Genomic DNA, 27,035 nt, shown 5'->3' with positions numbered 1-27,035 from the left:
ATGACATTCAGGAAGTCAGGGGAAAGTGGCAGGAAACATACATAGATGGACAAGGAACTAGAAACTCCTAACTCAAATACAAAAGAGGCACATGGGAGATGGACAAAAGGTCACATCACCTAGGAGAACTATAAAGATGTGTGTGTGTGTAGGGATGGAGTTATGAAAGTCAAATTCCATCTTGAGTTGAATTTGGCAAAGGAATGTAAAAATAAATAAGAGGGCTCCTAGAAATATAGCATCAGCAAAAATGAAGACTAGATAAAAGGTAGGTCTGTTGCTCAGCGGAGCAGGTTACCTAGTGGCAGGAGACATAGAAAATGGCAAGGTACTGAAAGACACATTTCATCTTCATTTTCTCTGGTAAGAGCTGTCTTCAGATTTTTAATTAAAGCAGTGGTGATAACATACCAATGCTTTTAGTTGTTGCATGTTGCTTACACAGAGTCAAGGACTTTCCTGCTGCTTAATCTGCCCTGCCAATGAATAGAATGCACAAGATATTGGAAGGGGACACAGCCCGGACAGCTGAGCCAAATGGACCAAAAGGTAATTCCATAGCATGTGGCCTCATGCTCAGCAATAAAAGCTAGAGTAAAAGGAGGAGAAAGTTGGAGGGGATGGCATCTCTCCAAGTAACCATTAAGTATGAGTCCTGCTTTCCTGGAATTGGCTGAACATTAGCCTGTTAGTGGGAAGCAAAAAATGAATTCCTTGTTTTGCTTTGCTTGCATGTGCAACGTTTGCTTTACATACCAAATTGTCTCTATCTCAACCCAGGAGTTCTTGCACTTCTCTATTTCCAATTCTCTTCTCCATCCAGACTGCGGACGGTGAGCAAGCAGCTGTGTGACTCTTAGCTGCCTTAGAGGGTTAGACCACAACACAAGAATTGAAGAACTTGGATGTACTCAAATCCAATGTCTTCATGGAATGCATCTTAAGTGCTGGAGAGCGTTGGCATATGTCACAGTAGGTAACACAGGTAGGAGTCCAGATGAGTCCTAAGTATTTCCAGAGAAGGATAGAGATTACTATTCCATCAGGAAGTGTGGAATATGTGTAAAAGCAAAAAGAGAAGTGGATTTTAGTAAAGGTTTTGACCTTATATTGTACAGCAGAATACAGAAGAATTGGATAAATGGATGGATAATTAGGTGGGTTGAAAATTGGCTCAAGCCCTGAGTTCAAGAGATTGTGACGAATGGCATGATACTCAGTTAGCAGTCAACAACGCACAGTTGTTCAGTACTGTAATAAGTGTTTTCACCAACACCAGGGATAATGATGGTACAGAGTGTAACCCTGGCAAGTTTGCAGATGTCAAACCTGAATACAAACCAGCAGTGTGCTGTTATTGTGAAAAGAAACAAATTGTATATGAAGATATGTTAGAAAGAGTGTGATCAACACATGTGAGGAAGATGTTATCGCCCCTCTATTAAATAACAACGTGGAGAAACAGGAGAGAGTGAGTTGGTGAGCTACTAAATTGGCCAGCACATAAAGCATACAATGCATTCAGTCTTGCAAATAGATTGCAGGGTGGTGTGGCAGACTAAAACTGCTTGACAGGCACCTGAAAAGATGATGAAGACAAATTATTCCTGAGAGCATCAGATGATGAAACAGTGGCAGTGACTGCGAGTAGTGGCTTGGAATGTTCAGCCTGCACATTGTTTTCTGCTAGGAGGATAGTGTGCCATTGCACATGGTTGCATGACTTGAAAACATGCCTCATGATTTGAAACCATGACTAGGATCCTCCAGATGTTCTTTCCCACCGACATTTCTGTGGTTCTATGAAGTACCACTTCTTTTTCTAATGGGGACAGTCAAATTTGGGGAGCACTTATTGTTGTTTTTCTGATCAGTATTTTGAGTATCAGGACAGGGGTAAGAGAAACATTTCATCTCTTCTCATACAGCAAAGCAAAAAAAAATGCTTCTTGATGGAAATAAAGGCTGATTAGTCTCCCCATTGTCACTTTTCCAAACTAGATTGGAAGATGCAAGGCAGTGCACAAGATGTCACTGGGACACGGTGGTGCACATGCTGCAGAAGGAATATGTGTGAGGTGCTATCTCCTGAAATGAATTCTATGGATTGTAGAAAGTGGCCCAGTATTACCAGGTTTAAAAACACAGGGAACAGAAAAATGTTATATGTAATTCCCTCTTTAAATTATTGCCTTGCCAGATTATTCCTATTAGCCCTAGGAGGTGAAACAAAATACAAAGTATCAAACTGACAGACAGGATGATATATTATAAGTGTGATCTTTGAACCACTGTACTGGAATCTTAGTCATCCTCTTCAATTAGCATGTGCAAAGGACCTAAAAAGCAAGCCGAATAATAAAGAATCATTTTCAACTACTACTAGACTTAACGACAAAGTAAGGACTGTATAAGTGGGTATTGCCAAGGGCACTGAGAGCTTTAATCAAAATGAAAATTATGACAGTTATCTTACCACTGTATGGATTTCAGCTGCTAAGCTTTCCATTCCTGCACAACTTGGAAGTCATGTCAAAAGTCAGAGCAGCTCATCCTTGTTCCATGGAAGGAATTCAGATGGTAGAGCGCACCTTACTCTTTGAAAAAGAAACTGCAGATCTGCAAGTTCCAGAAGTTATTCCCAGAAAACTCATGAATCTCAGACTTCAGTTAGATAGAACAGCTAGCATTCTATTTGTGTCTTTTTTCCTTACTCCTATCCCATAAGATGATAAACATTAATTCTATCTATTGCTTGTCTGTAGCACCAGAGAATACGTCACACTGCCTACATTGCCCTATGAATTCCAAAAATACATGAATGATTTTCAATTATTTAATGCTTCCAAGTATATCTAATGTTCCCCTCCACTGAGAACTACCATGCTAAGTCTAAAAACTATCTACACAACTGAACTTATTTGTACATGGGTAAACAAGGTGCCTTCCTAAGTCACAACACATCATTACTGATGTATCAGAATACGACAAGTGCTCTTCTTCCTCCATGTAAACAGCATCTAAAACAGTGAATTTTGCCGTTGTTTTTAAAATGAAAAGATATTCTAAATTTAAGAAAAGCTATCTTACTGATCTAAAATTGTATGCTATGGACTACAATTATGTTAGTTTTGTTATTTATGTTAACAGAAGCATATGGTGGAATAAATCTGCCTACACTACTCAGAATTTGCATTGCTTGCTATAGGAAATAAAAATGACTTGTCTACATCCACAGGTTAGACCTGTCTAGACTCTGAATTTCACGGGAGTTCTGCACATTTCTGTGGAGTCTCTGTTTGGGAGCTGGGAAGACTAGTATATTTGTGACTTAAACCCCTGTACTTTAATTCGGAAACCATAGCCACTGTTCAAGGTCTTTACAGTATCAGTAGAGTGCTGAGCTAATACTGTCAATAAACCTAAAAGACAAAGAAAACAAAAAGCCAGCAATCGCTGCTGATCTAACCTGACTGAAACCTCTGCTAGACATTTCTGAGGGAACTCTCACAGTCAGATATGGAGAATAGCAAGGAAATACTTCTGAAATCCAATTTCTAGTTGTAGCCAACTTGTGACAATTCAGAAGATAGTAAAAGATGTATATAAATATATGGATTAAATAGCCTGACCTTTTGAAAGCAAAGAAGAAAAACAGTGAATTGTAAGTAGTTGCAGTAAGGTAAACATAATATTGCTGTCCAAAATTTTGCAACTAGATTATTCAAGATATTGCTAGTCTTTATCTGCAAGAATATCTTGGAATAGAATCTCTCTTTGCTCTTCGTAATATTTATCCTTCTCATTACTGCTGAGTCGTGAGGCACACAAATCTTATATGTCAAACAGCAATTCAGGAGTCAGGAGAAGAGAAGCCAACAATTCCAAGTCCTGCTCTACTTGCTGGGCAGCACTTCCTCCTTTCAGACCCCCAGTCAAAATATTTATAGGAGATTTATTCATGTAGCAAGTAAGACTTCAAATATTTCTAAATATATCCATGATGAACATGAATGAGAATCATGTACTCAGTCAACTTTGCCAAACAATGCTTTGCCAATTTTTTTTTTTACCTAAGAAAGAGGAGGAGGGAGTTGCATGTGCCGACCAGAACCTATAAAAGCACTGCTGGGACAAGCCTTTTCTGTCTCTACAGAAACCTTCCAGCCTTCCAGGTAGGAATATAGTTGACTGGGTGCTGGCAGAATCCCTTTGCATTCCTGCTGCCTGTGGAAATGATTTCCTCAAAGGGCTGCTTCTATCAGCAGAAATTTTCTATCTACTTTCAAGTCACTTGCATGTTTTCACTCTGTGGTTTATCCTTGGCATTCTGTGCAACAATAAGAACAAATCTGTTATTTCTGTTTTTCAGCACTGACCAGCATCCAGCCTGTGAGCCATTTGTTGTCACGAGAGGTAAGACTCTGATTTATATATTCATAGGAATAGACCCACCAAGAAGAGTTTTATGCAGCTATGTGGGCACTTTCTACAACCCCTTAGATCAGTAAAAATTAATGCAGTGAATTTCTAGCTGGGTTTGCTGTCTAAAACAGCACCTTTTTTTTTTTTTTTTTTTTTTTTTTTTTAATAAAACATACTGTACATGCTGGGAAATATTTATTTTCTTACCAAACAGAAATATTAATAAGAAACTGCCTGTGAATAGAACTTCATGAAAGAGAAGATACACTTCTCAGATTGCTGTGAATATTTTGCATTGAAAAGTTTCCTTATTTTGGTACAGCTTAATCTTAAAGGATCAGATCAAAAGGAGAAGGCTGAAAACAAGAAAAGCTAGAGCTCCAATTTCTAGCACAGAAGAACATCTTGCTAAGACCTAAAATTGCAGAGATTTTCCGCTGTAGGATACTGAAAATCTAATAGTTCTAAAGAATGGAACATGAAAACTGGAACTAAAGAAAGTAAAAATCATCTAAATCAAAGAACACTATTACATCTGAGATCTAAATAAATTGAATGTAAATGTAGGGGAAAAACAGATTAGACAGAGAGGGAAAACTCAAGAATGGATAGAGAAGAACACAGTAAAGTGATGTCCAGTACAAAGGAATTTCTTCCATCACTCAGAACTTAGGTATATCTGTTCCTTTCAGCCCCCTGCTGTGCTGAACTGCATAAACCGCAGCCATGTCATCAGACGCTGAAATGGCTGTCTTTGGGGAGGCAGCTCCTTACCTCCGAAAGTCAGAAAAGGAGAGGATCGAGGCCCAGAACAAGCCTTTTGATGCCAAGACATCTGTCTTCGTGGTACATGCTAAAGAATCCTATGTGAAAAGCACAATCCAGAGCAAAGAATCCGGGAAGGTCACTGTCAAGACTGAAGCCGGAGAGGTGAGTAAAAGGCAAGATATACAATGTGAATTTAATTCCCACAGTGGTTTCTGAGCTGACATGCAGGGATTTGTCTTTTCTTTGGCAGACTCTGACCGTGAAGGAAGATCAAATCTTCTCCATGAACCCTCCCAAGTACGATAAAATTGAGGACATGGCCATGATGACCCACCTCCACGAACCCGCTGTGCTGTACAACCTCAAAGAGCGTTATGCAGCCTGGATGATCTACGTAAGTACCAGCAGCTCTCTTCCTTGGCTGGTAGCTGGGGAGGACTGCTGTGCCAGGCTGAGTGGAAGCCAACGTGCCGTGTCCCTTCCTTGCAGACCTACTCGGGCCTCTTCTGTGTCACTGTCAACCCCTACAAGTGGCTGCCGGTGTACAACCCGGAGGTGGTGTTGGCCTACCGAGGCAAAAAGCGCCAGGAGGCCCCTCCACACATCTTCTCCATCTCTGACAACGCCTATCAGTTCATGCTGACTGGTGAGTGCCTGTTCTCCTCCAATGCAATCTGAACTGAAGAGCCCCATTGCTCATACTGCTCTATGTGACAAACCAGCACCAAACACCACAGAGCTGTATGACAGCAAGTGAATGAAGAATTAATGTTAAGATAAGCTGGACCAGATACACACATAGATTCAATCCTGCGTGCTATTTACACTGCGTTGTACCAAATCCTACATTTTCCTAGTGCAGAAGTAAAGCTGGACTCAGAGTTTGTTGCTTTTTTCCAGTGATGGAAGAGAAAGCATTATTGCTCTAGACAGTTGCTTACTTTGAACACAGGTAGGCATTTTGTCTAGATTCCTTGAATCTAGAACTGTGTGAAGGGCAAGAGGATACACAGTTTATGTGAGGACCTCTGACAGCTGTATGCCTCCATTTGTGCTGCTACTGTGGGATATGGAAGCAATCCATTTCTTTTCCCGGGGAATTAGTGCTTGTGAAGAAGCTCCAACTTACAGCTTTGCTTTCAAGTCAGTGCAGTGCTACTCAGGACAGTGGCTAAGCTTTCCTTTTGCCTCTTTCACAGACCGCGAGAATCAGTCGATCCTGATCACGTAAGTACGCTCCTGCTCGGGTCCCTGCGGGGCTGCCCTGTGCCAGGGGACCTTCTCCCTGACCTCATGCTCTCTGCTTCTCTGTTTGGCTCGACAGCGGAGAATCCGGTGCAGGGAAGACTGTGAACACGAAACGTGTCATCCAGTACTTTGCAACAATTGCAGCTAGTGGAGATAAGAAGAAGGAGGACCAGCCAGCGGGCAAAATGCAGGTGAGCTCCTAAAAGTAGGACCCTGCAACTGTCAGACTGTTTTCTGAGCTGAAGCATAACAAGAAGATTTCTGTTTCAGGGGACACTTGAGGATCAAATCATCAGTGCCAACCCTCTGTTGGAGGCTTTTGGGAATGCCAAGACTGTGAGGAATGACAACTCCTCACGCTTTGTAAGTTGTTGCCTGGCCTAAGAAGAAACAACTCTTCTTCTCACCATCATAACAAATGAAATATTTTCACAGTCAGAGATGGGAAGGTGGACCTAGGTCACTTATTTTTTATTCTTTCAGGGTAAATTCATCAGAATCCACTTTGGTGCCACAGGCAAGCTGGCTTCTGCTGACATTGAAACTTGTAAGAGACTCTCCAGGCCTGATTGGTCATGTTCTTTCTGACTGTCCTTGCCTTTTGTGCTAAGTTTCTCCTTCCATCCTTGACAGATCTGCTGGAGAAGTCCAGGGTCACTTTCCAGCTCAAGGCTGAAAGAAGCTACCACATCTTTTATCAGATCATGTCCAACAAGAAGCCGGAGCTAATTGGTAGGAACTTCGCCAAGCACAGTACACTGAACAGTCTCTTTCGTTCTTTTCCATGCCAATTCTGTTCGTGTTCTGTCCTTTTTCTCAGAGATGCTGCTGATCACCACCAACCCATACGACTATCACTATGTGAGTCAAGGGGAGATCACAGTGCCCAGCATTAATGACCAGGAGGAGCTGATGGCCACTGATGTAAGCAGTGCACAGGAGTTTTCTTGGGTGAGCTCTGACCTAGAAGCAGGCATGGTATTTACGGCTAAGCATTCTTCACTTCTTCCTGTGTTAGAGTGCCATTGACATCCTGGGCTTCACTCCTGATGAAAAAACAGCCATTTACAAGCTGACGGGGGCTGTCATGCACTATGGCAACCTGAAGTTTAAGCAGAAGCAGCGTGAAGAGCAGGCAGAGCCAGATGGCACAGAAGGTATCAGCACAATGTATACTGAAACACTCGCTAATACAGGCAGTAATTCCTCTTCAGCGTCACTGACTCCACCCACGGTTTTCCCCTGATGCTCGTATTGCAGCGTATAAGGCTGTCCTAAATAGAGGTCTTCCGTGGAAGAACACAACCCAGTGGGTGATGCAGACTGCTTTGAACTATGCAGATGCAAGGGCCAGGGAATCCTGAACCACATTTCCATTGGCTGACATAGTAGTAGTCAGGCAGAAGAGAGACAAGAGGGGCTGCTTTCTACATCTGGCGCATAACCAAGAACCGCTGCGCTCACTGACTTACATTCATGTACCCAAGCAGCTATCTGTCATTTGTCATCAGTGGTAGTCACCTCCTGAAGGTGTTGTTTCCGTGTAAAAATATGCTAGAATCCTGATGCTGCCCTGAAGCCCGTGTTCTGAAGGCAACTCTCAATGCCTGCAGTAAGAGCACTGTCCCATTTTAAACAGTGGAATACTCTTCTAATAATCATGAATCAATCTGCTCTGGTTTCTTCTTACATTTTCTATGATTTATTCAGGCATTCTTAGACAAATCATTGTGCATCCCGTGTCATTGACAGGTCTGAATCTAAATTCCATTGTAGAAGTAAAAGCAGAAATTTTTTATGCCAACATTTTGACCTCTGTTAGAAGGTGCACTTTTAAAATTGCTCTTCAGTCAGCTGTAAGCATTATTTTTTCCTCAGTGTTTTCCTCTCTTGAGTATCCTGTCTTTAACCTTACTTCACCTGCAGTCACTGATAGAAATTGCACTGTATTTGCTTCTGTAAGGATCTCTGATTTCTCACTATCATCCCAGACTTAGTTCTCCTTTTTCTTTTTTAAAGCATTTACTATTGATTTTCATTTGCATAAACGTGTCGAAATCATTTTTTTCATTCAATAAAAATCAAAATAATCCATCACTGAAAAAAAAATCAAACAGTATACATGTTCCATATCTTCTGGGGATTGTTTTTACGATAAATTGTAAATATGTATTTTTCTAAATCAGAATTCTCAACTGGACTGGAATTGTCATTCACTGTTATTTTAGAAGAACACTAATGTCTCCTAGTGCTCCAGCAAGAGATTTCTTTTTCTCTTTAGTTGCAGACAAGGCTGCCTACTTGATGGGTCTCAACTCAGCAGACCTGCTCAAGGCACTGTGCTACCCCCGAGTCAAAGTTGGGAATGAATTTGTGACCAAGGGTCAGACTGTGCAGCAGGTAACAAAAATTTGGTGGTTGGCAACTGACACCTCTTTCAGTAACAAACTCTATGACCAGCATCTGGGCAGTGTTTGATAACTGATACCCCAGACTTTCAGTTTTACTCTGCATGATAACTGGAAATCTTCTGTTTTTTGTTTGGTTTTTTTAGGTGTACAACTCAGTTGGTGCTCTGGCAAAGGCTGTCTTTGAGAAGATGTTCTTGTGGATGGTTGTTCGCATCAACCAGCAGCTGGATACCAAGCAGCCCAGGCAGTACTTCATTGGTGTCCTGGACATCGCTGGCTTTGAGATCTTTGATGTAAGAGTGGTGTTTTAACACAGTTTTACAAGTAACTCTACTGTGTGTTGAAGGATTTAAGAAGAAATTGCCTTTTTTTTTCTTTTTAGAGGGTTTTGATTCTTTAAGATTGCATCTAAAGCATCATAACTCCTACAAGGATTTCCTGAGAATAGAGTTGCGTTGCACATATGCTAACAGACATTCATAAATGTAGGGTTTTTACTGTTTACAAACAGCAGATTAATACTTTGTACATAAAGCACAGACACAAATTCCATAGACAGTGCTTAGATGGTTTGTGACACTTTTAAATCAGTAACTATAAAACCTTTAACTGAACTGGGCCAGTCCAGGAGATATCAAAACTGACAAGTTTAAATGAGTTCATAAACATATGAATAAAGTTCAGCATGACAGCAGAGACATCCTGACAAGTTCCAAACTGCTGACTGAGTAGAGAAAGATCCACTTGCAGATCCTTCCATAATTTGTTAAAAAAGGAAATGGCGATGTTCTTTATACTCACTTTTTCATATTTATTTTAATAATAAACTCTATCTCTATTCTTCAGTTCAACAGTCTGGAACAGCTGTGCATCAACTTCACCAACGAGAAACTGCAACAGTTTTTCAACCACCACATGTTCGTGCTGGAACAGGAAGAGTACAAGAAGGAAGGAATTGACTGGGAGTTCATTGACTTTGGGATGGACTTGGCTGCCTGCATTGAGCTCATCGAGAAGGTATCTTCTAATTCACAATGTCTAATACAAAAGAATCATAAAATCATAGCATTATAGAATTATGGAAAGATAGAATGTCTTGAGCCAGAAGGCAAGCCAGAATGAAATTTTTTTCACTTTCTTTCTCCTCACTGCTTTCTTTCTTCATGTATTCATATTTCTCCCAGCCCATGGGCATCTTCTCCATCCTGGAAGAGGAGTGCATGTTCCCCAAGGCAACTGACACCTCTTTCAAGAACAAGCTCTATGACCAGCATCTGGGCAAGTCCAACAACTTCCAGAAACCTAAACCTGGCAAAGGCAAGGCTGAGGCCCACTTCTCCTTGGTGCACTACGCTGGCACAGTGGACTACAATATCTCTGGCTGGCTTGACAAGAACAAGGACCCCCTGAACGAAACTGTCGTGGGGCTCTACCAGAAATCATCCCTGAAGACATTAGCCTTACTGTTTGCCTCTGCTGGCGGAGAAGCAGGTCAGTCCTTTGAAATTCTTTTTTTCTTATTTAGCAACTCTGATAACAGTGAATATCAGTAGAATGTTCTTCAGAAACTGCATTTTGTGCAGGGTCTTCCATGATTGGAGTTTATTAATAAAGGAAAACCAATGAATCTGTCTCAGACACCCACTCAGCCATGATAATCCTGAAGATCCTCTGTTCTTTTAGTCTGAATGTTTTCTCTACTTCCTGCCTCATCCTAGTTTCCTTTCTTAGTTTGATCTTTATATATGACCAAGATTCTTGCAGTTTTACACTGAAAAATTCTACAGCTCAAAGTTCTAATACCTTCTTATTTGGCTATTCTTCAGAGAGTGGTGGTGGTGGCAAGAAGGGAGGCAAGAAGAAGGGTTCTTCTTTCCAGACTGTATCAGCCCTTTTCAGGGTAAGTACAGATGTAATTATCTCTTGATTTTTCTCTTTTTACTTCTTGAAGATTCTGACATTCCAAGTTAAATTCCATAAGGCATTTTACTGAACCAGTTAACATTTTTCTTTGTATCAAAAACATCTTTTTCATGAAAGGGCTAACTTCAGCAGATGAGGCCAGGGGAAAGATAAATATTGATTTAGTCCTTCCTTGACCGATAGAAAAAGTAGCCTAGGTCAGGCTACAGTTTCATTTATATGCACGTGGGTTAGCAGAACTAAGCGTCTTCTGTCCTGGAAGGACAATGGTGGATATGGATGTCTGCCTGAAAGAGTATCTAGTCTGGATCTGCACATACTTTTGCAAACGGCTATACACATGAAGTCAAAGCAACAGGGAAACACCAACACCAGCTATCACCTCTCCAGAGAGTAAGGCAGATGGAAACATCCTTATTTGAACACTAGATATGATCAGGCATCCTGTACAGTTTTTTATACTGAGTAAAATATGTGTATCTCTGAACAGCTTTGCCATCACTCCAAACCAGAACTTCAAGACTAAAAACTATTAAAAAATTCAAATTGGTGTGGTTCTACATGGGAATATCAAGTCCATTATTCCTATACAACAGCTCCAGTTTCTCACAAAACTGCAGGGGTAACATTTGTTAATAAAAAACCTTTGTTCTTGCTTCTACAGGAGAACCTGAACAAGCTGATGACCAACCTACGGAGCACTCACCCCCATTTTGTGCGTTGTATTATCCCCAATGAAACAAAAACTCCTGGTAAAAACCTGAAGTAGAGATAAATCTTATCGTGATGCAGCCATTATTCTCTATGCTTTATAATGAAATACCAAATAATTATCTCATTCGGTTAGGTGCCATGGAGCATGAACTGGTGCTGCATCAGCTGCGTTGTAATGGTGTGCTAGAAGGAATCAGAATTTGCAGAAAGGGATTCCCCAGCAGAATCCTCTATGCAGACTTCAAACAGAGGTCAGACTCTTTCCTGTTCTCCATTGAAACTTTACTGCTTAAGTGCACTTTTTAACTACTTAAGATTGATGGTTATTTTGAATTCCAAAACTACCTAATTAAATCTAAAACAAAGGAAAATTGCTGGAATGTATAACCCAAACCAACATTTATGTCCAGCATAACAATTTCTAGGAGAAACTGTTGAGAAATAAAGGGCTCATCAGATGTCATCACTGACTTTTATTCATCAAAAAATCAAGTTTTGCCAAAGTGTCTGACTATGGAAATAAACTAGAGCTACAAAAGCTTATGCTCACAAGATTAAAAAAATGAAGATTGATACCTGGATGCAAAAAATTCTTATGCACGAATTACAAACTCAGAATGCTTTAGACACTGTATCATCTGATAGTTTCAGGGAATAATAATTTCTTACCACTCACACAGTGGCAATGTTCCTGTCTAGCAAATTTATATTTAAAAACAACAACACAACTTAAGAAACAAAAATAACAGAATGCAATAGTTGGAGATCAGCATTCTATTTACACCTAGACTTTAAAACTTTTATTTTGTTGTTGAATTTGGACTTAATAATTAATGTTATCTATAAAAAGGGATGGAATGCCACAGGCTCATTCTGCAGCAAAGAATATCATTAATTTCAATAAAACAGCATAACCTTACAACTTGAGATTACATTAAATCATATCTTCTTTCATTCCTCAGATACAAGGTGCTTAATGCCAGTGCCATCCCTGAGGGACAGTTCATTGACAGCAAGAAAGCTTCTGAGAAACTCCTTGGGTCAATCGATGTGGACCACACCCAGTACAAATTTGGTCACACCAAGGTACAAATACTGCTTGACTGAAGAGCTACGTATCTGTACTCTGCAGTACCAGAAAATTATGTGCTGCAACATTCCATTTCTCAAGGTGTTCTTCAAAGCTGGGCTGCTGGGACTCCTGGAGGAGATGAGGGATGAGAAGCTGGCACAGCTCATCACTCGCACACAGGCCAGGTGCAGGGGCTTCCTGATGAGAGTGGAGTACCAGAGAATGGTGGAGAGGAGGTAGGTGTTCCCCATCTTCACTTAAAGGCACTGTATTTGAATAAAAGTTTTACCACTCATCACACTCAAAATATTCAGTGTACATTTTAATTATGCTTCAGAGAGTCCATCTTCTGCATCCAATACAATGTTCGTTCATTCATGAATGTCAAGCACTGGTCCTGGATGAAGCTGTTCTTCAAGATCAAGCCCCTGCTGAAGAGTGCGGAGTCTGAGAAGGAGATGGCCAACATGAAGGAAGAGTTTGAGAAGACCAAGGAAGAGCTTGCAAAGTCTGAGGCCAAGAGGAAGGAGCTGGAGGAGAAAATGGTGTCCCTGCTCCAGGAGAAAAATGACCTGCAGCTCCAAGTGCAGGCTGTGAGTATTATTTACTCCAGGGGGAAAACAAGCAAAGTTTAAGTTCTCTTTCACAGTAGAGAATCCCCCATCTGCAAACAAAACTGCCTTAAAACTACTGTAACCTGAATCACTAAAGGTAATATTCATTGTCACCATTATAATATGGAGTTCCGGCTTGGGAAGAATTCTGTAAGTCTCCGATCCTGTAGCTATGTTACTCCGTGTAAGTTCACATTATAAGTCCCAGATGTAGAAAATAGTGAATAGGTTTATACAGATAATGGAGAGAGATTAGAGTTGATGACAAAGACTGTCTTTAATCAGTTGTCGAAAAAAAAAAGAGCCTTGTGACATTTCTTATGGTATGTGGTATCTCACATGTATTCCTGCAGCTACTACTACTCCAGAAAGACACAAATACCCTCTACATCCAAATACAACTGACAGCCCATACAATGTATACAGTCTCCTTTTGCATATCAAAAGTTTTGGCAATATTTGGCAATTTTTTGAGCATTAAAGAGTCTACTTCAGAGCTTCAGAATACAGTCAGATTCAAGTGGCCACCTACAATTACATCTAGATTATGTACTGCTTTACCAAATTCAAATTCAGTTATGCCAGTAAAACCCTTCACAAACATAAAACAAGAAGATTTCTGTACAATTTTACCCACTTACAAATTTTCAAGCAAAGGAAACAAAGACCGCAGTAGAAAATGATTTTTTATATATTTCTAAATCTTATTTATAAATACAGCAAGAGGAGACCTGAGGATGAAATAGAACTAAAAAAAAATTCTGACTAAAAAAAAAAAAAACACATTTCCTACAAGATAAAAAAAATAGAAATTCCATGACTTCTTTTTCAAAATGACTCCCTTTCTATTCCAAGCCTGCTCAAATTTGGAAATAGAAAAAATGACTATCTTTCCCCTCAGGAAGCAGATGCCTTGGCTGATGCTGAGGAAAGATGTGACCAGCTCATCAAAACCAAAATCCAGCTGGAAGCCAAAATTAAGGAAGTGACAGAACGAGCTGAGGATGAGGAGGAAATTAATGCCGAGCTGACAGCCAAGAAGAGGAAACTGGAGGATGAATGTTCAGAGCTGAAGAAAGATATAGATGACCTGGAGTTAACGTTGGCCAAGGTTGAGAAGGAAAAGCATGCCACTGAAAACAAGGTACGAGGCAGAAGCTATCAATCACACTCCAATAAAGAACATTTTGTGTTTTTGTGCTTTTGGAATTACAGAATGTCTTGAGTTGGAAGACTCAAGAGGGTTGTAAGTCCAAATGTTACAGAAGTCTTGAACCTACTTGCTTTAATTATACTTGCTCCCTTCTTCTGAAAGGTGAAAAACCTTACAGAGGAAATGGCAGCCCTGGATGAGAACATTGCCAAGCTGACAAAAGAGAAGAAAGCCCTCCAAGAGGCCCATCAGCAGACACTGGATGACCTGCAGGCTGAAGAGGACAAAGTCAATACGCTGACCAAAGCTAAAACCAAGCTGGAGCAGCAAGTGGACGATGTAAGAACAAAAGCATATGGCTATTATAGGTTATTATATTTGTGGAAATAAACATGGCTGGCAGAGCACTGATGATCTCATTCTGTTTAGCTGGAAGGGTCTCTGGAGCAAGAGAAGAAGCTGCGCATGGACCTTGAGAGAGCAAAGAGGAAACTTGAAGGAGACCTGAAGTTATCCCATGATAGCATAATGGACTTGGAAAATGATAAGCAGCAACTGGATGAGAAACTGAAGAAGTAAGTGAGGTTGTGGGACACCTGAGTGCTGGGCAGGTGCACGTAGGAGGTTTTGTTCAGGTGTTAACACAGTTTGTTTTGTGCAAAAGGAAAGACTTTGAAATCAGCCAAATCCAGAGCAAAATTGAGGATGAGCAAGCCCTGGGCATGCAGTTACAGAAGAAGATCAAGGAGCTGCAGGCAAGTCTCTGGTCCTTCCCTTCTGGCCTTCAGAAAACATCTGAAGGAGAAGGACATGGGTGTGAAGGGTTCCTGATGCTCCCCAGGCCCGTATTGAGGAACTGGAGGAGGAAATCGAGGCAGAGCGAACCTCTCGGGCCAAAGCAGAGAAGCACCGAGCTGACCTCTCCAGGGAGCTGGAGGAGATCAGTGAGCGCCTGGAGGAAGCAGGAGGGGCTACGGCAGCTCAGATCGATATGAACAAGAAGCGTGAGGCAGAATTTCAGAAGATGCGCCGTGACCTGGAAGAGGCCACGCTGCAGCACGAAGCCACGGCTGCCGCCCTGCGGAAGAAGCATGCGGACAGCACAGCGGAGCTTGGGGAGCAGATCGACAACCTGCAACGAGTCAAGCAGAAGCTGGAGAAGGAGAAGAGTGAGCTGAAGATGGAGATTGATGACTTGGCCAGCAACATGGAGTCTGTCTCCAAAGCCAAGGTACAGCAATACCTTATAGGTTTGTTGCCTCATTGGAATTCTGTGGAATTCCACCTCCTTGTGGGGAGTGTGAACTGCTAATTCTCTTTCTGTATGCTGACATATAGGCAAGTCTGGAGAAGACATGCCGAGCATTGGAAGATCAGCTGAGTGAGATTAAGACAAAAGAAGAGGAGCATCAACGGATGATCAATGATATTAATGCTCAAAGAGCTCGTCTACATACAGAATCAGGTAAGACTTTCACGTTTCCTTTATGTCAATGAACAATGACTGAGTTGAGTCTGTTCCATTTAAAGTAGAGGAGACACAGAGGGGATCACAGAGAACAATTTAATCTAGGGAGCTCTCTTCAAGATTGGGTTAGACCACACGACATCTGAAAGCCCTTTCCAACCTAAAATCATCATGTGTTTCTGTGATTAACTTAGTGTATAATTTACCTTATAATTTACATGAGGCCTGTCCAACAGAATTGTCTCTCCTATAAGGAGAAATGTATGAATTAATATTATAATTTTTTGAAAGCAATGTAATTGAAATATATTGTCTTAAAGCCCAGTCCTAATTGTCCACAACACTGTCATCAGTGGCAATTAAAGGCCTAAGTTTCTGCAAACTTTCCCAGGTGAATATTCACGCCAGGTGGAGGAGAAAGATGCTCTGATTTCTCAGCTGTCTCGAGGCAAGCAGGCATTCACCCAGCAGATTGAGGAACTCAAGAGGCATTTAGAGGAGGAGATAAAGGTGAGGAGGTTATACAAAATTTTGTTTTATCCAGTGCATCCCCCTTACCAAAAGGTGCTGCAGACATACTAGATTACAGAAAAATTGTGTTGAGAGAGAAAAAAATGATAGTTAATTCAGCACAAGTTGTTTTCTTCCTGATATCTGCCACCTATCCTTGGAAGATATTGCAAATTCCCAGCTATTCATTCCTCATTCTATATATTGCCATTATTTTCACGAAAATAATTATTAAGAGTCCAATAGCTTATCAGTCAGAACACTTTCCAAGAGATTTCTATTCTTCATCATCCTACAACTTCTCTCCACAGGCCAAGAACGCCCTGGCCCATGGCTTGCAGTCTGCCCGCCATGACTGTGACTTGCTCCGGGAACAATACGAGGAGGAGCAGGAAGCCAAGGGTGAGCTGCAGCGTGCCCTGTCCAAGGCCAACAGCGAAGTGGCCCAGTGGAGAACCAAATATGAGACGGACGCTATTCAGCGCACAGAGGAGCTGGAGGAGGCCAAGTATGTGGAGGGGAAGTGGGGAAGTCTGACAGAAACTAATAATGGAAAATTGAAGAGGGCGCTGTAATATACTGGCTGTAACATACTGGCTGCACACCACTGCTTCCTATGGACCTGAGAATTTGCTTTCTCAATGGAAATTGTGCTTACAACCTCCCAGGAAGAAGCTGGCACAGCGCCTGCAGGATGCAGAGGAACACGTTGAAGCTGTGAACTCCAAATGTGCTTCCCTGGAAAAGACAAAGCAGAGGCTGCAGAATGAGGTGGAGGACCTGATGATTGACGTGGAGCGAGCAAATGCTGCCTGCGCAGCTCTGGACAAGAAGCAGAAGAACTTTGACAAGGTATTCTGGGCTCCAGGCCTGTGTTTCCTGGGCACACAATGATTGTCGCATCCGAACTCACGATCTGTTTTTCCTCAGATCCTGGCGGAGTGGAAGCAGAAGTACGAGGAAACGCAGGCTGAGCTGGAGGCCTCCCAGAAGGAGTCTCGCTCCCTCAGCACAGAGCTGTTCAAGATGAAGAATGCCTATGAGGAGTCCCTGGACCACCTGGAAACGCTGAAGCGTGAGAACAAGAACTTGCACCGTAAGTACACAGGCCTCTGCTCTTAGCAGGGCTTTTTCTCAACTGTGTCTGTCCACCTCTCCACGTTTATTTGCCTGAAGATCTACAAAGATGTCTTTGCCTTAATGTGCAAGGGCTATTCCTTTTTTTTTTTTGCCTGGTGTATTACAATATAACTTTGCTCACACAGAGGAGATTTCTGACCTCACGGAACAGATTGCAGAGGGAGGAAAAGCAGTTCATGAGCTGGAGAAAGTCAAGAAGCAGATTGAGCAGGAGAAATCTGAACTTCAAGCCTCTCTAGAGGAAGCAGAAGTAAATCTTCATTTCATAAATTTTAGTATACAAAATACATTGAGCATCATTATATCATTATATATTGATACACAGGTAGCCTTTGTTTTCCTTTGCCGATTAGACATGATGGTGTATTAAATTCTTCAGCAGAACAGTTTATGTAAACTTACTGATATTGTCAATTATATAATTAATTGATAGGCCTCCCTGGAACACGAAGAAGGGAAGATCCTGCGTCTCCAACTGGAGCTCAACCAGGTCAAATCTGAGATTGACAGAAAGATAGCTGAAAAAGATGAGGAAATTGACCAGCTGAAGAGAAACCACCTCAGAATTGTAGAGTCCATGCAGAGCACCTTGGATTCTGAGATCAGAAGCAGGAATGAAGCCCTGAGACTGAAGAAGAAGATGGAGGGAGATCTGAATGAAATGGAGATCCAGCTCAATCATGCCAACCGCATGGCTGCAGAAGCACAAAGGAACCTGAGAAACACACAAGGAGTGCTCAAGGTATGTAAAAACTAAAGATGTACTGATTGATTTCTCACAGAGGTAAAAATGTTCTTGTATTCAATTTTATCAGTTCTAGCCTGATGAGAAAACAGCAAAACAGGAAAAATGTGCCTCACAATGTCTCATATCTCCAACCAGGATACCCAGATACATTTGGACGATGCTCTCAGGTCACAGGAGGACCTGAAGGAGCAGGTGGCCATGGTGGAGCGCAGAGCAAACCTGCTGCAGGCTGAGGTTGAGGAGCTACGGGCAGCCCTGGAGCAGACAGAGCGCTCGAGGAAAGTGGCTGAGCAGGAGCTTCTGGATGCAAGCGAGCGTGTGCAGCTCCTCCATACCCAGGTCTGTTTATAAATGTAATAAATGTTCATATATTTGCTCCATACAAAGAAAATAACTAAGGACTGCTTGAACATAAATAGCATTTAGTAAATTATATATTATAATGTTTAAAGTACAAGTAAGAAATAGTAAAAGTGAGTTTTTGTCTGCAGATACAGCAGGGAGCTGTAGTATTAGGCTACAGCAGAAATATTTGAAAATTAATCTTTTATCATAGTCACTGTAAGTATTCTGTAGATTGGGCTCAATTGCTTTCGGCAAGTAGACAGAAAGTGATAAGAGAAGGTTATGTTGTTTTTCTTGGCAAGTATAAATTCCCTCTTTGTTGACTCACAAACTGTAGGAAAAGTTTTATGGAGTACATTCTATAATATTGAAGCATATCACAGCCACAGGAAAATGAAAATCTACCCCAGACACTCCATTAGAACAGCATTCCATGAGACCTAATGGTACTATTTTGCAGTGTTCTGAATTTGATATAAGGTAATGGAAGCAAAATGTTGATGCTCTTCAGCAGAACACATAAGATAATCAACACCAGGATGAAACTGGGAACGTTTGGCAAATTCAAAGTCAAATGCAAGAAACAGTTCTAGAGAACTCACATAATTATGAGACCCATTTTCATTTTTTATGAGTATATCCCATGGCTCTTCAGACATCTTCTACTACAACTACTTATGGGAGATTCTTCATATAAATATGAAGAGAACTCTATATAAAAGTGTGTAAATTGTTTTTTACTAAATATGGTGTATTAAATCTGCTGGAGAAAACACAGTATACTTTTTCTTCAACAGAACACCAGCTTGATCAACACCAAGAAGAAGCTAGAATCAGACATTTCCCAAATTCAGAGTGAGATGGAGGATACCATCCAGGAAGCCCGCAATGCTGAAGAGAAGGCCAAGAAGGCCATCACCGATGTGAGTTGGGGCATGCCTTCACTGCTGATGGTGGATGCATTCTCCCCAAACATCTCCAGTCACAAAGGGATTCTTTCTCCTCCAGGCGGCCATGATGGCAGAAGAGCTGAAGAAGGAGCAGGACACCAGTGCCCACCTGGAGAGGATGAAGAAGAACCTGGACCAGACGGTGAAGGACCTGCAGCACCGTCTGGATGAGGCAGAGCAGCTGGCCCTGAAGGGAGGCAAGAAGCAACTCCAGAAGCTGGAGGCCAGAGTGCGTAGAGCTGGTATTTGTGCAAGTGTGTGCAATGCCAGGTCAGAGATAGCAGGGAAGCTCCAAAATGGGCTTTTCATTGCAGGTGCGGGAGCTGGAAGGGGAGGTTGATGCTGAGCAGAAGCGCAGCGCTGAAGCCGTGAAGGGTGTGCGCAAGTACGAGAGGAGGGTGAAGGAGCTGACCTACCAGGTAAGGCATATAAAGCTTTTTCTTACACATCCTTCTCTCATGAAGTCTGAATGTTGTCACACTGACATTGCAATTTCTTTGATATTGTGATTTCTTCCCATTGTTCTCTTTCATTGACATGGTTAATATGTCTTTGTCTTTGGTCCTACTGGACAGCAGTGCTCTCTGATGAGTGCTACTACCTTTGTTTCATCTAAGGGTGGAGGATAGGACGTGTTACTATTACTTACCCTTTTCTGTAGTCTGAGGAAGACCGGAAGAATGTTCTCAGGCTCCAGGACCTGGTAGACAAGCTGCAGATGAAGGTGAAATCCTACAAGAGGCAGGCTGAGGAGGCTGTAAGTATCATTCTGAAATGAGCCATAATCTTTTCTGTTTTGTTTTGGTTCTTTTTTTCTGTGCAGCTTTTGAAATTTTTACTTTTTAAATCCTCTTGCAAGACACAGCAATGAAAAATTTAAGATTAGAACTGCTGCTTTGAGGACGCACTACAGTGTCCTATCTCTATTTTTGCTCTAAGTGTCAGTTTACTGTTCTATCTCTTAATTTCTGCCCTACCCTATCTATTAGCAACTGCTGCCAAAATGTCTCCTGCCATGGATTGTGTTGGGAATGTGCTATGTGTAAAATAGTCTTGGCCTTTCCCGTACCATGATGTTCTTTTCTCTTCTGAAAAACATATTGCACTTAACAGCTTTTTTCTTTGTCTTTTTTTGAAGTTAGCCCTGCTTGCCCAGCATTTGGATTTTTGTCTGAGCAGTAATTAATACTGAACTGTTTCTAAAAAAATTGAATATCTTGGAAAACATCCACTCATTAGGCATTCTGACACCATAAGCACACTGTTGTTTTCATTACTCCCTCTCCCTGTACAGGAGGAGCTGTCCAACGTCAACCTCTCCAAGTTCCGCAAGATCCAGCACGAGCTGGAGGAAGCAGAGGAGCGGGCTGACATTGCAGAGTCACAGGTCAACAAGCTCCGAGCAAAGAGCCGGGAGATTCATAAGAAGATAGAAGGGGAGGAATGATGCTCACAAGGCTAAAATGTGACCTGAGGCATGCATAAAATGTAAACCTCAGTGTTGCTTTTTTATGCAATTGTCGCTTATGTCTAGGTAATAAAGAGTGTAGAGACCTTTGCATATGATTAGCATGTTGTAATTATTTTAGAGTGCATGTACACTGCTTATGTTTACATTTAAAAGTATACTAAACAAGAATATATTTACATTTTTTAGAATGCATTGGGAATAATGATGACTAGCACAAATTAATTGCCACTTCAAAAATGGGGACACTGGCAAGAATCCACAATTTAAAAACCATGGAGGAAAAAATAGTCTAATTGAAAATCAAGAAATATGATAATATTTTTTTCTAAGGAATTAGTATTGTATCAGAAAAGTCAGCTACACAGAGGCTGAGTTTGAATATGGGTAGATATTTTTATAACATAGCAAAAGAAAAATAATATTGCAGGCTTCATATTCTTCCAGAAAGTTCTCTGTGAAACAAAAGCAGGCTGCAGTCTACAGCTAATTTTGCTAAATAGCAGTACTAGGAACAAATACTGGAGTGCAAATAGTCTTCTCATGTTGAGAGACGACAGCTTATCCAGTTAACTTAAAAGAAAGGATATGCGGAATCCACTCCAACTTTGGTTCATGACTTTTACACAGTAAGGAAATTTTTTAACATAAAAATTCACAGGCAGAAACAAAAACTTAGAAGAGGTTTAGCAGCTATCAACAGTGGATGGAATTCTTTCTCATCTGTTGATGTACATATGTAGAACATGCCTTCTATAGTAATCAAGCATAATTTCATAATGAATTACATGTTCTGAGTGAGATTCACCTGCTTCATTCCAATGCAGAACAGATACCTACTGGAGTGTTTATTTCATCTCACTGATTCACTTCACTATTTCCTGCATGAAAGTTTGCTGTAGGAAAACCTGCAGAAGGAGTCTCTGTGGAAAACAAATACACTCTTCTGGTTTAACTACAGGCATGCCCAACCCGTGGCCCACATCCTGTGGGTGGTCCTGTGTCCAGCCCCTGCCCCGCACCATGAGGGCAGCAGTTCTTCCCACCGATTGGATCGGCCTGGCCCTGGACGCATCCTTATCACCAACAACACCAAACATCACCGATTTTTTTGTATATTTGCATCTCCGTTTTCAGTTGACATAAATATATTACCTGCAAACTGAATGTATAGGGTTTCAATCAGATGTTCTAAACTAAAAAATCTGATCATGTCTCTTTATCAGACAGTTATAAGAGCTATCTTACCAGAGAAATATATCCTCACTTCACAATGAATATTCATGCCATCACTTTTTGGCAGTACATACATCTGTGAACAACTGTTTTAAGGGATGAATATAAGAAGAACAAAATTTCATCAGAAATCTCTGGTGAACACCGTGAGACCTCACTAAGAATTGCAATCATTGCTATTGAACCAGGGCAATGCATTAGTTTCACAAAAACAAACTCATATATACCACTAGTTTTATGTTTTTGTTGCTCTTTAACATATATACATATATATATAAAGTATATCTTTTGTATAAGTTTATGAAGTTAATAAGTTAATGTATATAATTATGAAGTATAAGATATGAAGTATATCTTCTGTATATATATGTATATATATACATACATATATATATATCCTCATATATATATATACAGAAGTTTAACTACTTATAAACATTAAATACGTTACATATTTTATATACAGCTGAAAACAATTCCTCTTCACTCAGTGTGGCCCAGGCAAGCTAAAATGCTGGACAACCATGGCTTACTATATTCTGTGCATTCTGACCTGCACAGAAAGTTCTCTGTGCATGTTGTGCTTAGACAGCAAGAGGTATGGAGGAGTATCTGTCACCATTGGAAGAGACCAGTAGAAGGAAAGATTAGAGGGAGTTCCTGCAAAATGATGCCCTGCGGAAGTGAAAGGAAGACTGCCTAGGTCTTCCGTGACAGACCAAGTGCAGCCAGACATGATTTCATGTGGGAGAAGTTGCACTTTTGGGCACAAAATACAGATTTCCTCACTTGGAAGTAGAGGAGAGAGATTAGTCATATACCTATTTAATCTTTACCATCTTGGAACATATTTTGGGAGGTCCCTTTGATCAAGAACACTACAAGACATAGCTCTCTACAAGGCAACATTGACAATCTTGTGTTATCTCTTGGCTGAGAGATTGCACCGATCATTTTAAGGTGCAATCAAAACCTGGTGGTGAGAGCAGCTAATTATGGCAAAGAAAACAGGAAGTATATGATAATGGAGAGGTAAGCTGGAAGGTCTGTCATGTTTCTGCATTGCTACAGAAACTTTCACAAGTGGTGAAAATCTGTTTTCCTACCTAAAAGTATCTTTCTACTCCTCTTTCCTTGCAGGCTCTCTTGCTCCACGACCTGTTCTCAACATGAGCCAAGTCCCAGCCAACATCACACATTCTTCAAAGGGATTCCAGCCAAAATTCAAAAAATGTCACACAAAGGCCTAAGAATAACAATCCCTTCTTTAAGCTATCACATCACAGTAATGTTCTAGATATTGGACAGAAGCTGGATGGTCAGCCCATAGGGAAAATGGAGCAAGACCAATCGAAAATACATGGTGCCTGTTTCATATGCAATAGTGTATCTTTACCACCAAAACTTATCATAGGTGTTCAGTGGAGAACTGGCTTGTGCTGTTGAATTGTCACCATGATCCATCATCCAGAAATCATAAAGTAAATCAGATAAACATGGAGATACATTTTGGTAGTGATCACTTCTGGCTTAAAAGAATCTGTCAGAGGATTAAAACACTAAATGGGACTCCTGAGTGCACACATGCTCTCTGAATTGTCTCTACAAGTTAACAGTCACTTTAAGGATGTCTTAGCCTAAGTAAGTCTCCTAAAATCTGCTCTCACAAACCAATGTTGGTGCTCTCAAAAAGACTGGATTCTTTGGAATGTGGGGTCGAGCAGGGTATGAAGACTGCAGTTTGGGAACAGCAGAGCCAGGCTGGATAAAGGAGAGGTGTTTACCCCAGTCTCTAGATCAAGAGCCTTTCACCACAGGGAAGATTCAACGAGTAAATAAGAAACAGAGTGTTTCTTTCCAAGCATCTCATTTGTTTTTCACTTGTATTGCTGCATATTTCAAAAGCTCCTTAGAGGAGGGAGGAATGCCCTAGGTTGGGCATTCTATATAGTAATGTCACTACGTATTATATAATTACAGTTTGAGTTAAGCCCTCCCTTACCTTTCTTTAAGTCCTTACTTTCTCTCTGCCCAGGGAGGATTTATCATATAGCCATCCAAGAACGGGCTTGGGAAATTGTGGGTTTAGTGCCAGCGCCCAGATCCATAGCAAAGGTATAGCTGTCACCTCATAGAATACAAATGACATTACAGTGACTACTGATGTTAATCATTCACATCTAGATGAACATGCCAGCTAGGCAAACTCTTCTCAGATGCAATGTTATTCTCATATCATCAAGTCCACTACTCTTTCTGTCTACACAACCAATTCCAGGGCAAGAAAACTGCAGTCTGTGTAGCTTCTTAAAAGCTTTAGTTCTCTTCCCTGTATGACTGAGGCAAAGCTTTAGCACTGGATGGAAGGAGTCTGTGCTCCTTTCCACTAATTGCAAGTAAGGCCAGAACTGTGGGCAAGTGTGCTATGCTGTAAAACGTGTTAAGCCTCCAGCCATCCTAAAGAAATAAGGCAGTGTGAAGGTGGTGATGCATTCCTCATAACCCGAGCATGTGGAGGCGGCTACTGCACTATACCAAGATCTCTGTGAACAAAATGAGCCAACTCTGCCCATGGACCCACTTCATGCGCAAAGTCTAGTGGTTCACAGAATCACAGAATCACAGAATCACAGAATTGTAGGGGTTGGAAGGGACCTCCAGAGATCATCGAGTCCAACCCCCCTGCCAAAGCAGGTTCCCTACACCAGGTCACACAGGTCGGCATCCAGGCAGGTCTTGAACATCTCCAGAGAAGGAGACTCCACCACCTCCCTGGGCAGCCTGTTCCAGTGCTCCGTCACCCTCACTGTAAAGAAGTTCTTGCGCATGTTTGTGCGGAACTTCCTATGCTGCAGTTTCCAGCCGTTTCCCCTCGTCCTGTCTCCACTCACCACTGAAAAGAGTCCAGCCTCGCCATTCTGCCCCCCACACCTTAGATATTTGTAGACCTGGATCAGGTCCCCTCTCAGTCTCCTTTTCTCAAGGCTGAACAGACCCAGTTCACTCAGCCTTTCCTCATAGGGGAGATGCTCCAGGCCCTTCACCATCTTAGTGGCCCTCCGCTGGACTCTTTCCAAGAGATCCCTGTCTTTTTCCTGATCCCTGAGATCAGGAAAATCCTGATCCTGATTTTCCAAGAGATCCCTGGTTCTGTGTGTCCTGCTCTAACCTTCCTGCTGCCTCACTTCATCTCCCTTCTTTCACCTTCCTCTGTTCACAGGCTAGTTTTCTTGCCTGATTATTGTCATTCTCAACACATTGGACTTTTTCAATTTCCTAAGAACAAGTTATTAGTCCCAAACATAGTATCTGTGTTGTGCTGAACTAAACATTCAGCAACATTCAGTCTAGCAAGTAAATTAGACTGTTTGGAAATGCACATAGTGTATCTAAGGGCTCTGTCTAATTAGAAGTGAAGTTGTTTTTCTCTTCAGGGACTCCTTTTACTGGTCAAGAAATTTGTTTTTGCAAAGCCACAGAGAGTGTGTGATTGACTTGGTTGGTATTTTTGGCACATGTGACAAGCTTTAGCAGCTATCTCAATCTTGCTGTTTATTTAAAGTAAGTGCTAAACATCTCTGGCTATCCCTCCAGAATTGTCGATCCCTAGCTGACCTTCATGCGTCCTTCTTGGATATTTCTTCCAACCCACCAGCCAACTCTCAATTGCCGTAAAAAACACCAGCTTCAAACGATAATGGTTTTTAATAAAATATGTAAATAACATTTTGGCAGCAGAAGACCGCTAGAGGTAAGAAGGGACATGGATCGGTTCATTTTAGAAATCATCTTTAAACATCTCTAGTGCTTTTCATGCATTTTGAACCCCTTGGATTATTGTGGTGCCCTTAACACAAGTAGCACCTGTTTTCTCTGTGACACTTGTAATGCTGAACACAGCCTAAGTGGCAAAGTGAAGAAGCATCGCCCACAGTAGGATTCGTAAGTGTGCTAACACATGTTCTGTTATTCCAAGGGTTCTACCACAAGCTCACTCTAAAAGATCACGGTTTTTGGTACCAGCTGCTTTTCAGAGATGATGGCAAGAGATAAGTGAGGTGTTTCTGGTAGCATATTTGTTCTTTTGGCCTCTCACCACGGGAAAGATCATTTGCTGCTGCTGTTTGCCTATGGCTGGCTCCCCCCCCATTGGGTGTGTGAGGAGTGCCTGGGGAGAAGGCAGCTCTAGACCGTCCCTGCAAGTGTGCAGGGACATGGGCCAACAAATGTCAGCTAAGAGCCGGATTTAAAAACTTTTTTGGTGGTCCAGTCAGCTGTGTGTGAATATTAACACTTTCCTTTCTCTTTTCACTGTTCTCCCAGTCTCGCTGTGTTCTGCCCCCCGCACCTCGTGCACAGAGCCTGCCCTGAGCTCCAGCTGGCAGCTGGTCTAGCACAGCCTGCCACAGGCCCCAGCAGGCCAGTCCACGCTCAAAGGCCACGCTCCCTGAACCACACGAGGACAGCTGAAATGCTCTTCAGAACATATGAGCTTGAGCTCCATCAGTGAGCTCCATCAGTGGAGCAGGTCCAGAGGAGGGCCACAGAGATGATCAGAGGTCTGGAGGACCTGCCCTACAGGGAGACACTGGGAAAGCTGGGGCTCTGCAGCCTGGAAAAGAGAAAACTGGGAGGGATTTTATAGCTCTTCCAGGGGACCTACAGGAAAGCTGGGGAGGTGCTTTTTGTACAGGCGTGTAGTGACAAGACAAGGCAAAATGGCTTTAAGCTGGAAAAGCGTAGATTTGGACTAGCTATTAGGAAGAAATTCTCTACTGATGAGACACTGGAACAGGTTGCCCAGAGAGGCCATGGATGCCCCCTCCCTGGAAGCACTCAAGG

General features: G+C 41.7%; 1 protein-coding gene across 1 annotated transcript; it reads left to right on the top strand.

Moving 5' to 3' along the window:
- Nucleotides 1–5,136: 5,136 nt before the first annotated feature.
- LOC125702289 (myosin-1B-like) lies at nt 5,137–20,936 on the top strand. The gene is made up of 38 exons (XM_048965367.1): nt 5,137–5,355; nt 5,444–5,587; nt 5,683–5,839; nt 6,393–6,420; nt 6,518–6,632; nt 6,712–6,804; nt 6,925–6,988; nt 7,075–7,173; nt 7,262–7,365; nt 7,460–7,598; nt 8,723–8,841; nt 8,996–9,145; nt 9,699–9,869; nt 10,037–10,343; nt 10,679–10,752; nt 11,440–11,527; nt 11,623–11,740; nt 12,452–12,575; nt 12,661–12,797; nt 12,899–13,154; nt 14,077–14,319; nt 14,491–14,667; nt 14,758–14,903; nt 14,993–15,083; nt 15,170–15,559; nt 15,667–15,793; nt 16,188–16,306; nt 16,618–16,814; nt 16,975–17,158; nt 17,237–17,402; nt 17,572–17,696; nt 17,880–18,188; nt 18,330–18,533; nt 19,337–19,462; nt 19,548–19,718; nt 19,804–19,908; nt 20,151–20,246; nt 20,784–20,936. Exons 1-38 carry the CDS (start codon nt 5,152–5,154, stop codon nt 20,934–20,936), a joined length of 5,820 nt encoding a protein of 1,939 aa, XP_048821324.1. The 5' UTR covers nt 5,137–5,151.
- The last annotated feature ends 6,099 nt before the right edge of the window (nt 20,937–27,035 follow it).

The sequence above is a fragment of the Lagopus muta genome, chromosome 18 (genome assembly GCF_023343835.1).
Source record: "Lagopus muta isolate bLagMut1 chromosome 18, bLagMut1 primary, whole genome shotgun sequence".
In the NCBI taxonomy this organism is placed as follows: Eukaryota; Metazoa; Chordata; class Aves; order Galliformes; family Phasianidae; genus Lagopus; species Lagopus muta.
The sequence above is the reverse complement of the archived record's forward strand: the minus strand, read 5'-3'. Positions and strand labels throughout refer to the sequence as shown.

Excerpts from the sequence above, each read along its gene's own strand:
- LOC125702289 (XM_048965367.1), top strand. The coding sequence starts at position 5,152 with ATGTCATCAGACGCTGAAATGGCTGTCTTTGGGGAGGCAGCTCCTTAC. Across the intron at positions 10,753-11,439 it reads CTGTATCAGCCCTTTTCAGG|GAGAACCTGAACAAGCTGAT; the intron begins GTAAGTACAGAT and ends TTGCTTCTACAG. Across the intron at positions 14,320-14,490 it reads AGCATGCCACTGAAAACAAG|GTGAAAAACCTTACAGAGGA; the intron begins GTACGAGGCAGA and ends TTCTTCTGAAAG.